The sequence below is a fragment of the Papio anubis genome, chromosome 13, assembly GCF_008728515.1.
Source record: "Papio anubis isolate 15944 chromosome 13, Panubis1.0, whole genome shotgun sequence".
Classification (NCBI taxonomy): Eukaryota; Metazoa; Chordata; class Mammalia; order Primates; family Cercopithecidae; genus Papio; species Papio anubis.
Window position 1 is genome coordinate 93,663,789 of NC_044988.1, and position 13,504 is coordinate 93,677,292.

General features: G+C 55.2%; 1 protein-coding gene across 4 annotated transcripts in view; it reads left to right on the forward strand.

Annotated features, from left to right (window-relative positions):
- Positions 1–13,504, forward strand: part of NEK6 (NIMA related kinase 6) — a 97,438-nt gene that overhangs the window by 23,932 nt on the left and 60,002 nt on the right. Inside the window, exon 1 of one of the 4 annotated variants that reach the window (XM_003911249.5) lies at positions 8,634–11,607. The exons of 2 other annotated variants lie outside the window; for them this stretch is intronic. Coding sequence is in view for 1 of the 2 variants with exons in the window: in XM_009188124.4 (XP_009186388.1) it covers positions 12,426–12,498 (73 nt within the window). In the remaining variant the exon portion in view is untranslated. Of the gene's footprint in view, positions 1–8,633; positions 11,608–11,652; positions 12,499–13,504 lie in introns of those variants that run through there. One more of the 4 variants, XM_009188124.4, reaches the window with a different exon arrangement.

The following is a 13,504-nucleotide window of genomic DNA, read 5'->3' on the forward strand; positions in this document are numbered from 1 at the left end:
CTCTAGGGTTGAAGCAATTCTCCTGCTTCAGCCTCCTGAGTACCTGGGATTCCAGGTGCATGCCACCACGCCCAGCTAATTTTGTATTTTAGCAGAGACAGGGTTTTACCATGCTAGCCAGGCTGATCTCGAACTCCTGTCCTCAGGTGATCTGCCTACCTCTGCCTCCCAACGTGCTGGGGTTACAGGTGTGAACCACCACACCCAGCCTGTCCTTTCTTTTATGAAAGATGGTAATACTAGGTGGACGTTTTATTTTAGATGCCGGAAAAATCTGGCAACCTATGTCTGTCTTCAAAATGTGGGAGAAGCTGTCCAGGCCTGTGACACCCCCAGGCCTGGGAGCCATTGTTGTGCTTCTGCACCCAGACACAGAAGTGGAGCCCGGGGGAGACTTTTGCCTCAAGAACCTCTGAGTCATGGCCACGCACAAGCCCCCGGCTCTGCCCTGGTGTGTGGTGGGTCGTGTTGGTTTGCTAGGGATATTATAACAAGTTACTGCAAACTGAGTGCTTGAAAACAATAGAAATTCATTCTCTCGTGGAGAATCCTGGAGGCCCGATGCCTGAAATCAGGCTGGCGGCAGGCTCAGTTCCCACGGAGGCTCTCACACAGCACCTGCCGTGCCTTTTTCTGACTTCTGGCGGGTGCCAGCCACCCTCCTTGTTCCGTGTTCCGTGTTCCGTGGCTTGTCTACATGTCCCTCCAGTGCTCGCCTCTGTCACCACATGGCCTTCTTCCTTGTGCGTCTGTCTCTGTGTCCATCCCTCATAGAAAGACACCCATCATTGAATTTGGGCCACCCTAATCCCATATGACCCCAGTGTAACTTGATTAGTATCTCCAAGTAAGGGCCTATGCCCCAGTTCAAGATAGACAAGGGTTTGGGGGGAACATTACTCAGGGGGCGTAAGGGATGAGGAGGGCAGATCCAGGGAGCCCGCCCTCATTCCCAGGAGGAGACAGGAGACCAAGGCGCAGAGTCTGGCGGGGGAACGCTGTCACCACAGTGAGGGCCAGGCTGAGGCCACAGCGGGTGGGTCAGACATGCCCACTGAATACTCAGGGGCACAGGGGAGGGCCGGGGTCCCCCTGACTCTCTGCATCCCAGATTCGTTCCTGCGCTTTCATACAGGCCCCAAAGATGAGTGCTGAATAAATAGATCTTGGTCTTCAGCACGATGTTTTTTAAAAGCAGGCTTGCAGCGTTTAGTCCTTTGGCTGCACCAGCCAGGACTACTGAGGGCTGAGAACGTCTCAGCGCCCAGCACAGGCCGCCAGCTCTGGCTTTGCTCTTTTGGGTGGAAGAGCGGCCCCTCCCAGTAATGACAGGGCCCCGCCATTCCTGGCAGCGCCCACCAGCACGGCCTCCCCCGCTTTGTGGACAAAGGGCAGCCTGTGGGGCAGGAAGGAGGGAACCCAGCCTCTCCTGTTCCCCCAAGGGCCTTTATCTATTTTGGCAAAGGCCCTGTGATCAGACGTTTCCGCCCTGACAACTCCCTGCCAAGTGATCTCAAGCAAGGGAGTCCCAGAGCCCCACTGAGCCCCACTTTTCTCCTGTGAAGTGCGAGGCACAGTTCCAGCCCTGTGCCTCTCGGGAAGGCTGGGGATGACAAGGCGAACCCTTCCCGTGCCTAGCCCAGGGCCTGGCACGTGGTAGGTGCTCAGTCAATACTGAATGAGAGAGAGCATCTTGGGGCCAGGAACATAAATTTCATGCCACTTCTGCAATGGAGCCTCAGTGGGGCCTCTTGGGAAGGAGATTCTATAGGCGTTTCCTTCCCCACATCCTGAAGACACAGTTAGCCGAGACGACCGGGCAGGGCTGGGGAAGTTGAGTGTGCGCGGGTAGCATTGGACAGAGGACAGATGTGCTGCTAATCTGCATCTCAGGCATTGGTTGGTCACATGACCCATTGAGTAAAACCCACCTAGACTTGGTATCGCGGGAGGGAGGGTAGTGTGCAGGGAGCCCTGGAAGGGAGCCTGGAGAGCTGGGTGCCAGCCCTGGCTCTGCACCCCTTGCCAGCCATGTGCAGGCCGTGGCGGTGCCCTGTGGATCCTACTTCCTGAGCCTCCCCTCTGTAACCTTGATGCCACTGCTGTCATTCTGGCCTGTATCCCACAACTCGCACAGGGCTTGCCTCGCCTCCAGGCCTTTGCATATGCCATGCCCTCTGCCTGCAGTGCCCTGCCCCTATTCCTCCACTCAGAACTGCTTCCCGTTCTGAGGAAAAATCCCATGCCCCAGGTAGACTGCACACACGTTTCCCTGTGTTTCCACACCCTGCTTTGCAAAGCAGCGGGCACACTGGTTGTAGTTTATGCGATGCCTAAGAGCCCCATTGAGGATGGAGATTGGTCCCCCTTGCCTAGCATGCGGTCGGTGCCCAGCACTTGTGTGTCCATTGAGTGAGCAAATAATGGGATGTCTGGAGGCCTGTCACACCTCTGCTGTGTGGCTTGGTTTCCCCATCTTTAAAATACTGGATGTGGGCCAGGCGCAGTGGCTCCCGCCTGTAATCTCAGCACTTTGGGAGGCTGAGGTGGGAGGATCACCTGAGGTTGGGAGTTGACACCAGCCTGGCCAACATGTTTAAACCCTGTCTCTACTAAAAATACAAAAATTAGCCGGGTGTGGTGGCGCACATCTGTAATCCCAGCTACTTGGGAGGCTGAGACACGAGAATCGCTTGAACTAGGGAGGCAGAGGTTGCAGTGAGCTGAGATGGCACCACCACACTCCACACTGGGAGAAGAGCGAGAGTCTGTCTCAAAAATAAATAAAATAAAATAAAAATAAAATAAAATAAAATAAAATAAAATACTGGGTGTGGACTGGCGGAGTCCTTGGTGAAACGTGAGGCCTCGAGTGAGTGGACTCGGGTCTCTCCTGCTCCCAGGAATAGAACGGGAGTGTGGCAGCCACACACACACGTTTGTTTAATGATTATCCAATGTTGACCCAAAACTATGAACAAAGCTCCGGGGATTTTTCTGGGCGTTCAGCACAAAATTCCCGGTTAATGGGTTCCAGTGTCTGAAAAGGCAGGACTGACATGGTCTCTATGGAGTCGTTCTGACTGCAGCTGGGCCCTGTCCTTCCACACCTGCCCCTGCAGGAATTCTCCCAACGCCTGTGGAGGGAAGAATGTGTGTGTCTGGGGTCCGAGACCACGTGCACTGCCTGGTGGAACTTTCTCTGTTCTTGCATGTCTGGTGGGAGCTTCCCTTAATGACACATCCAGTATTTTATTTTATTTGTTTATTTATTTTTGAGACAGAGTCTCACTCTTCGCCCAGTGTGGAGTGCAGTGGTGCCATCTCGGCTCACTGCAACCTCCACCTCTCTAGTTCAAGCGATTCTTGTGTCTCAGCCTCCCAAGTAGCTGGGATTACAGACGTGCGCCACCACACCCGGCTAATTTTTGTGTTTTTAGTAGAGGCAGGGTTTCTACTAAACCCTGCTTCTGCCGAGATTCATCCCCAACTCCAGGCTGGCACCAGTGTTCAAGCCCCTGCCTCTGCTGTCTCCCAGGTCTTCACATTTGCACCACTCTGACTCTCATCTGCAAAATGAAGGCAGGAATGCCCACGTCATGGGGTGAGCTGATGGACCCAAATATGTGGTGCAGTAGGTGCCACAGAGTAGTGGCATGTGATTTCGTGGCTCTTGTTAGCATGAGTATTCCTTACTTTAGAGAGTGGAGCAAAACAGACCAGCAGATTGTTTAAGCCAAAAAATGTCTGTTGTCTGAAGAATTTTGTTTTGGAAGGCAAACCCAGGTTTTGGGTCAGAACCGTATTCCCTCAGGAACGGCACGGTTGAATGTCGTGGCATATTTTACAGGCTTGGTGACCACTCAAGTCTTTGAGCCCTCCATGCGGATGCTCTGAGGTCAGGCTTTTCGGGAAGCCCTCGCACAGCTGGTCTGCTTGTCACATTGGTAGCACCATTTCCACAGAGCAGGCTCTGTTTGGCTATGAATAGATGTTTTTCTCACTCTTTTCTTGGATGCCTGAATGGCAGGCTCCCTCCTGCAGTCCCAGAGGCCGACCTGCATGTAAAACTCCAAACGGACATCAGCGTGGGGTCGTCTGTTCCTGCTTGGACTTGAGGCTCTCAGCGAGGCTCAAAGAGCTGGGTCGATGGCTGCCGTGACCCAGGGAGCCTCTCGAGAGTCTCCCAGGCTATACTTTCTAAAGGCTACCGAGTGAACTGAAGAAATCAGAGTTCACGGAAGAGGCAGCAGATCGGAGCAACAGCTGAGATGGAGGAGGATGGTTCAGGATCTCCAAACACGGGCCCGCTGGCTCCATGGTGTCCAAGCCACAGATGCAAAGCCTGTTAGGACAGGAAGGACACGAGACAGCAGCCAGGGCCGGCCGCAGACGGGAGGGCCGGGCCACCAGCAGCTAGGAGTGTGGTTTCTGGAGCCACACAACCTGGGTTCAGATCCCAGTTTTTCCCACCTCTATTGGGCAGCATACTGTAGGCCTCAGTTTTCCCTTCTGTAAAACGGAGATAATAATTTACCTGTATCACAAGGCTGTTATGAGGATTAAAGGAAGTTAACATGACTCACGTGCGTAGGACGATGCTGGGTACACAGAAAATAAATACAGATAAACTGAGGCCCAGAGAGGGCAAGGGACTTTGCTGCGGTCACTCAGCAAGTCATTGGGGCAGCCAAGGCTGAAACTCATGACTCCTAGTCTCGTGGACAGTCCCCCCCTTCCCCACCCTCCCCCTCAGTCAGACTTTTTCAACACTGCCTTTTGCAAAGGAAATCGCGTGACCCTTCAGCCCACAAGAATTCCAACTGCACAGAATGTCTGAAACCTTTTCGGGCTGGCTGGGGGCCTTGTTGCAATTCTATTCAGCTGTTAGTTCTTTTTTTCCCTTCTCTTTCTTTTAAAGCTCTATAGGATCCTCCTTTCCTGTCTCCACAAACAGAAAAATTAACCTCTTGACAAAGGAGTTGGAAGACTTGAGTCCCTGCTGTGTGTCCCTGAACCAATCCCCCAGCCTCAGGTCCCCCGGCTGTGAAATGAGAAGGTGTCCCCTGTTGACAGGGAGGTGGCCCCACCTGCCAGTCTGTGATTTGTGATTGCCACAGAGACAAGCCAGCTGAGAGGTGCCACCCCTGACGACAGTCGGGTGAGTGCTGATTAAACAGAATCTGGTGACACATCCTTCTAAGAAGCAAGGTGAAACCTACCAGAGATACTGCGTGCTTCCGCCCACCTCCTCGTGTCAAAGGTGATTTGAGTCATCAGACTGGCCTGCACTTTTCTCGCTCTGCTGTTTCCTTGCGGTGCCCCTGAGCCACTCGGGGTCCCATCTGCAGACTCCAGGGCGTCAGACCTGAGGGGACCTGGTCACCTTCTGATTTCTGCTGGGCGCCCCAGCCATGAGCTTCAGAGGCTGCCAGCCTAGTGTGTGAATCTGTCTCCGAAGCTGCTGACACGGGTAGGGACTTCCCCTCTCCGAGCTTCAGTTTTCTCGTCTGTGAAATGGGTGCCTGGGGGTGAGATGAGGTACACAAGCCCTACCCTACTTCACTCCCCTCTTCCTTCCTGCCCGAGAGGCCCCGGCTCCCCTGGGATCCAGCTGAGGCACAGCAGGTGTTGATATGTCCAAGTCCTCCCTGGCTGTGGGGGACAGGGGACAGAGGGACAGCTGGCCACGCCAGGAAGCCTGGGGACAGACCCTCGGACATCAGGGTCAGGAGCATCCAGGGTGCAGCCCTCTTGGCCTAGTGACGGGGATCCCTAGGGGAAAGACCTAGGGGCCAGGAGGTCATGGAGGCAAGACTCGAACCCCGGATTGGGGCCCCCAGGTCCTCCTGTCCTTTGTGCAGGCTCACTTTCAGGTTACCCTGGCACCAGCAGGGGCCAGCCTGGTTGGGCCTGGGAATTCAGAGATGGGTATCAAGGTGGGCCTGGAGCACAACATAGGCAGATGCAGGGCCGAGCCCAACCTTGCTACCTACCCCCTGGTAGGGGCCTTGGGCAAGTCATGGCCACTCCTGAGCCCCCGTCTCCTCATCTCAAAAATGAACATCCTTCCCACTCTTCCCACCTTTCAAGGTTTTCATGAGGCTTCCTATGATAGTGTGGACAAAAGTCACTCTGTAGACCATCAAAAATTGCCTAGGCCGGGTGCGGTGGCTCACGCCTGTAATCCCAGCACTTTGGGAGGCCGAGGTGGGTGAATCACCTGAGGTCAGGAGTTTGAGACCAGCCTGGCCAACATGGTGAAACCCCATCTTTACTAAAAATACAAAAATTTGCTGGGTGTAGTGGCATGCAGGTGTAACCCCAGATACTTGGGAGGGTAAGGCAGGAGAATCACTTGAACCTGGGAGGTGGAGGTTGCGGTGAGCCAAGATCACACCATTGCACTCCAGCCTAGGTGACAGAGCGACACTGTCTCAAAAAAGAAAAAAAAAAAAAAACCGCCCAGAGGAAATGTGTCATGTCACCCTCTGGGGCATTTCTGTATCCCTGTCACCAAGGCAGAGTCTGGTATGGAGTAGGTGCTCAGTAAGTGTTGAATGAATGAATGATAAAAGTTACCTATTACATACCGAGTGTCACCCAGGGAAATTTCCATAAGGCGTTCTCATCTTCACAGCAACCCCAGGAGCTTAGGTATGGCCCATTTTACAGATAAGGAAGCTGAGGCTCAGAAAGTGAAATTACTTACTGAAGGTCACACTGCAGGTGGCTGAGGAAGTCAGGATTCACACCTGTCTCTTGAGCCCGTGTCTTTTCGGGTGCTCAGGTGCCCACTGAGTTATTCCTTCCCTGGGGTGCGCTGGTGAGTGTTCAACAAACAGTTCCGGGACGAGGGAGATTTGTACACACCCCTGACTTGTAGCATTTGCCAGTTCCCGTGGTGTAAAGATTCCCACCATGGCTGATTTCAAGCAACCAGTGTGGTATCAGCTGTCTCACAAAATCCCTAAAATGTAACAAGCTGCCCCCATGAGCCAGAAGCCAGCTTAGTGCACCCCCATAGCCCTCTCCTTTGCACAGCCCCTTGCTCACCTAAGAACAGCCGCAGAGTTAGGAGTGTCCCTCGAGGCTGAAACAGCAGACCGGAACTAAGCCAATGGCTTGGGTGGGAGTACCTGTGCCTGTAGACCCCCAGCCCTGTCCACCAGAGGCCGTGGAGCTCCCTGGCGTCTCAAAAGCACACACAGACTTGGTTGGATGGATGAGACCTGAGGATGGATCTGCAGGACCGAGACTGGAATATTAAGGTCGGCCAACCCCACGGCGTGCGATATTCCTGCCAGGCCTGGAGCAGAGCCCTGTAAACGCTGGGATATAATGGACAATAAAAGTCACTGGAAAATAGTGACTCTCCTAGGACCCCTGTCATCTCTGCCACATGCTGCCGCTGGAACCGTGAGCCCTGTGATCATGAGGCACAATCGTCATGTAAATATATAGGGTCTCTCGCCAGCCGCGCGCCAAGATTTATTTTATAGAGACAGTGGGGGAGGGGGCCAGCTCAGTTTCATTGTCCTGGTAACTTTGTAAAATGCTTTGCCATCACCTCCCAGCTCCTGGGAGGATGCAGCAGGAGCCAAGCGGCCTCACTCGCCCTCTCAAAAGCGAGCTCCCCAGAGGCCCTGGACACCACCTTCTAGGTCCACAGGCCCGAAGGCCTGGTGTCCATAAGGCTGGAGCTCCCGGGAAAGTGGGTTTCTGGAAATACTTGTTGCAGGGATATTGCTGTTGCATGAGTGCTGGTTGTTTATGATTACAGGAATTATAATGGTAGCAGTACCCACATTGATTGATGGATGGATTAATTGATTGATTGAGACAGAGTCTCACTCCATCACCCAGGCTGGAGTGCAGTGGCTCGACCTCAATTCACTGCAAGCTCCGCCTCCCGGGTTCACGCCCTTCTCCTGCCTCAGCCTCCCGAGCAGCTAGGATTACAGGTGCCCACCACCACGCCCAGCTAATTTTTTGTATTTTTAGTAGAGATGGGATTTCGCCGTGTTGGCCAGGCTGGTCTCGAACTCCTGACCTCAGGTGACTCACTCACCTCAGCCTCCCGAAGTGCTGGGGTTGCAGGCGTGAGCCACCCCGCTCAGCCCAGTACTCACATTTATTAAGCTCTTCTGCATACCTGGGCCCTGATAGTCCTGGGCTGGGATTTTACCTGCATGTAAAATACCTCACTCGGTCCTCACAGCAGCCCTACAAGATGGGTCCTACTGTGGCTCCCAGTTTATAGAAGAGGGAACTGCAAAGGGATGACCCTGGGACTGGCCCAAACTCACATGGCCGGATGGAGGCAGCACCGGATTTGCACTCAGGGCTCTCAGAGCCCTGAGCCCGTGCCGGCTGCCACTCCACCTCCCCACTGCCTGGCCTGCTCTTCCCAGATCCAGGACATTGCCTCCCTGGAGCCCCCTTCAGTGCCCCACGTTGAAATTAATGGCCGCTTCTGTGATTCAGTAATGCAGTTAAGCACTTTGGGGTTTTTTTTGTTGTTTTGTTTTTTTGTTTTTGTAGAAACAGGGTCTTGCTCTTTCACCCAGGTGGAGTGCAGTGGCACAATACTAGCTCTCCACAGCCTCGAACTCCTGGGCTTAAGTGGTCCTTCCACCTCGGCCTCCCGAAGTGCTAGGATTACAGGTGTGAGCCACCATGCCTGACCTAGTTAAGCACTTTGATTGGATCCCGCCCCCACCGCCAACACACACACACACACACACACATAGGTACACACTCCATCTGCTCCTTCGCTGAGGGGAGGGTGCTCTGGACACACTGCTGAGGGTGTCCAGGTCAGGACTCAGGCCTGCATTCCCATCCAAGCTCTGCCTCTGCAGCTAGGACTCCCTGAGCCTCAGTTTCCTCATCTGTCAAATGGATACACTGTCTGCCTTCCAGGGTGGTTTTGTGAGCACACAGGCTGCCACTATCCCTGAAGGATCCGGCCCAGCACCTGACACTGATGGGTGCCCTGGGTGCATGCCTCCATTCACACACCTCCATGGCTGTGTGTTGGGGAGCCCAGGAGGCATCCAAGCCACAGCTCCATGTGGCTGTGGCTACTGTGCATGAGGAGGGCAGTGTGCAGGGGCTGGAGGGCTCAGAACTGATCCAGGGTCCAAGAACAAATTCCCTTAGCAATGCCAGACCGAAAAGATCTGGTTTTCTAGTGCCCAGAGATGAGCACGTGATGAGACGCAGGATCCCCAGCTTAATTTCAGAGCAACCCAGTGAGGCACAGATCCTCTGTCAGCCATACAAGAAACATCTGCACAAGTAGAGCCCTTCTAGACTGTGGAGTCCAGCCCACCCATGTTGCGGGTGGGGAAACTGAGGCCCAGAGATAGCCTGTGACTTTCCCAAGACCATGCAGCCCTACAGGAGTCCGAGCTCTGACTCCTGGGCCACCAGGGCTCACACAGCGCAGCTCAGAGCACAGGCCGCTCCTGCAGAGCTAAAAATGGCCACATACTTCCTAAGCCCAACTCCAGGGTTCAGCGAGGATCCTGGTCAGGAGAGCGACACTGGAAGGTGCAGGGGTTGCCGTGGCGTGGCCCCAGATGCTGTGATTTTGTGCCAGCCCTGTCACACCGTACGGGTGGTAGGACTGGGTAAAGAAGACGCCGCCACTCGGACGCGCTGAGCTGTGCACAGCTGCATGGAGATTGTGCTGGGGGCTCGCGGTGACTCTCAGGAGGCCCCGGCCTGGCCTGTCTGGAGCCTTCTCTGTGAATTGACGCTGGCAACGCCCACTAGCAGGGTTGTAGGGGCATGGATCTGTGGCCACCTCCTCCAGGGGTGCCGCATGCACCAGGTCCTGACTGGGAGTCCAGCCCCCAGGGCCTGTGGACGGCTGGCCTGGGCCCAGCCTCAGCCCCCCCAAGGGTGCTGGTACCTGGCATCTGCCCGACAGTTGGGGCCGGCTGGCAGGAAGGTGTGTGGCAGGTGGCGGAGCCTCGGTGCCAGGATCTCACTCGTGCGTCCTCCAGGGCCTCAGCTGCTGTATGCCTGTGTCGGTCCCGGTGGTGGTGGAGCTGCAGATGGGGCACGAGGGTGGTTTGCCCAGGGCAGAAGTGGCACGTTCTGAAGAAGGAAGCAGGCGCTGGCCACGGAGAGCCCCTCTTGGGGACCAAGGGCTGTGGCTGGCCTGCAGAGCCCGGATTCCTCTCACAGACTGGGTGGTGGGGCGGGGGTCTTTCTGGCCTCCGTGCCCTTGATCCCATGGTGTCTTCTACTGGGAATCCCCTTCCCCTTTAGTCCAAACCCTACTGGTCCTTCTGGGCCACTCAGGTTTTCTACCTGTTGTCCAAAGCTCCCCGTAAGCTGGCCCAGCCAGAAGCAGCAGCTGTGGGTCCTTTTCCTGGGCAGCTTCATGCTCTTTCTAGCTTGTGGATAGCGGTTCCAGGGCCTGCTCCTAGGGACCTGTAAGAGCAGGAGCTGTGTCTGCGTCGTTTTGGGGTCCCAAAGGGAAGACAGGAACACTCCGCGTCCTCTGATCCTGGATCCGCACCCTCATTTTGGAGAATGCAGGGCTCGAATAAGGATGCAATAACAATCAAATAACAGCCCCATTGATGGGGTATCTGCTGTGTGCCCAGCCTGGCCCTAAGCTCTTTCGACTCGTGCGATGTCTTGTAACCCGCCAGCACCCTGGGCGGTAGATACTACCATTGTTGCTGTTTTACCCCTGAGAACGCAGGTGTACATAGCTGGGATGTGGCTAAGCCAGAACTTGAACCAGGACTGCCACCTGCCAGGGCTCTCATCTCATGGGCAACCAAGGATTTGGGCCCAGTTTACAAAGGAGAGAATAGAAAGGGTTAAGCTTTTAAAGGGACAGCAAGACCTGGGCACGGTGGCTCACGCCTATAATCTCAGCACTTTGGGAGGCTGAGGCCAGCAGATCACCTGAGGTCAGGAGTTTGAGACCAGCCTGACCAACATGGAGAAACCCCATCTCTACTAAAAATAGAAAGTTAGCTGGATGTGGTGGCGGGCGCCTGTAATCCCAACTACTCGGGAGGCTGAGGCAGGAGAATCACTTGAACCTGGGAGGCGGAGGTTTCGGTTAGCCAAGATCATGCCGCTGCACACCAGCCTGGGCAACAAGAGCGAAACTCTATCTCAAATAAATAAACAAACAGCAAGAACAGTTATGCTTTTCAGCATTTTGCTGGGCCCTAGTGTGGATAGGTGGAGAGCGAGCACAAGGACCAAAGGAAAGGACCCTTATCCCTCCCTGAGCCCACACTGGTCTAATCGGGTGGCACTGCCATCCGATTCCAGTCCCTGGTGAGCAGGGGGCTCCGTGGTGGCTGTGACAAGTTCCATTCGCCTTGGAGGTGGCAGCCGGAGCTATTTTTAGAGCAGCGCGTGGTGGGGGAGTTTCCTTTTGGCGGTGTCTGGGGACTGGAGTCTTGGGAAGGGGAAGTCCCATGCGGAGACAGAGGCCCTTCTTCCTGCACCCAGCCGAGCCCAGAGAGGCCACCCGGCTCCCTGGAGGCACCGGCGCCTCATGTCCGTCCTCACCCCAGAGCTGAGCAGACCTTCCCTGGAGCTTCTCAGGAGCCACTTCAGAAGGTACCCAGACTTTCTCTGCCTCCTGCTATGGGAACCGCTCGCTCTCAGGGGTGTGTGCAATGATGGATGGGGAACCAGGCCCTAGGGACCTCCAGGGCTGGGGCTCCAGGTACCTCGACCTGGCTGCACCTCTGCCACCCACCACTGCCCATTTGGCCAGTCCCACCAGCCTGGCAGGACCTTTGCCACTAGCCTGGGACCGGGTGGCTGCTGATGGCTGGTTTTACGTTCAGTAATCCCCGCGCTTGGCCAGAACTTCTGAGTTTCCAGGGAAGCAGAAAAAGCAAGTTTTCTTTCTCCAGGGTGGGTTTTGTCTGCCCCTTCCTGCCTGTAGGAAGGAGACAAAATTAGGGGAGACCAGGGGCTTGAAAGCTTTCCCTGCATGGAGGCCACTGGATGGGGAACACCAAAGCCCTCCAGCCCCAGGCTGTTCCGCTTGGTCCTCCTTCCACTTGGTCCTCCTTCCACTGTCGGTCAGCAGGGTATAGCTGCGGTTTGAGACAGGATACGATACAGGAGTCTCTGCTCCGAAATTCATCCCTTCCCTTAAGCCCTAGGCTCTCCCCAGGGGCCCGCCCTGGCACGAGTTGGCCTGGGGGCCAGGCTTCTCCCTCCTGGCCTCAGGTGTTTCTGTACTAAGTCAGCAGCCCCTTACCCAGCCTCTCCTCTGCCGCCTGCTGGGGCTGTTTAGTCTCTACCCTCAAGGAAATTTCCATGTTCAAGTAGAGAAGACACAAGGATTAGACAGAGACAGCACGGGTGAGCAGGCTGTGGAGCTGGGAGTGACTGAGTGAGTCCAGGAAGGCTGCCTGGAGGAGATGACCAGGAGAGAAGTTTGCTGGGAGGCAGCTCCTTCCAGGCAGGAGGAGCAGAGCCTGCCAAGGCCTGGAGGTGAGAGCAAGATCATTTCCCCAATCAGGCAGGGGTCTCTGGGATGAAGGACCTGCTAGCGGGCCTGGGACTCCTAGAGTGAGACCGCAGCTTTCCCCAGCTTTGTGATCTCCAAAGGATCACCTTAGGCAAACGATTCAAATGCAGACTTTGGAGAGGGTTGGATCTGAGTTCAGAAACAGGCTATGCTGCTTCTCAGCTGCATGAGCTTGACAAGCCATTTAACTTCCCTGCACCTCAGTTTCTTCATCTGTGAAAGTGGAGGGCTTGCAGACCTCACAGCAGGGATATGCTGAGCTGCTGCCTGCAGTTCCCGACACAGAGGAAGCACTCAACAGATCTCAGCTTCGTCTTCAGGGAGGCTGGGAGCAGACCCAGCCTTGACTAGGTCCCAGAGTCAAGAACCTTCTGGGCAGAAGCCAAAATGCCTTGTTGCTCTTTTAACTGAGAGACAAGATGTTTACAGCTCCTGCATTTTCTTCTTCCACAATTGGGTTTTATTACCCGAGGAGGAAGTGAAAGGTGATTGCAGTGCTCCTCGATTTTCAAAAAGGCGCTGGGAACCCTGCAGTGTGTGGCCCAGTTGGTTTTGAATCGCCGGTGACTTTTGGCTGATCTGTGACCACAGGGATGCCGAGCCTTCAGCAGAGGTTTCTTGGGGTTGCAGGAGGGTGGGAAGAGCAGGAGGATGGGAAGAGCCCCCTCCACCTACTGGTCAGAGGTTCATTCCGCCGACCCCCCCTGGGTGCCCACTTTTCACCAGGCCCTGGGTGAGGCACTGGAGGTTTAGAGATGACCACAGAGGTCAGTCCCTGCCCTTAAAGGCTGGCCGAGGAGGCAGACATGGTGACAAAGGAAGCGGTTTGTGCCCGTAACAGCCCACCTTTAGGGAGAAACCTGTGTAGATACCACCAGATGGGAAAGGGAAGAAGGGGCCTTAGTGCCCCCTGGATGCCCACTGTGTACTCACAGAGTCCTCGCAGCCTCCCTGCCAGTTCGGGCTGTT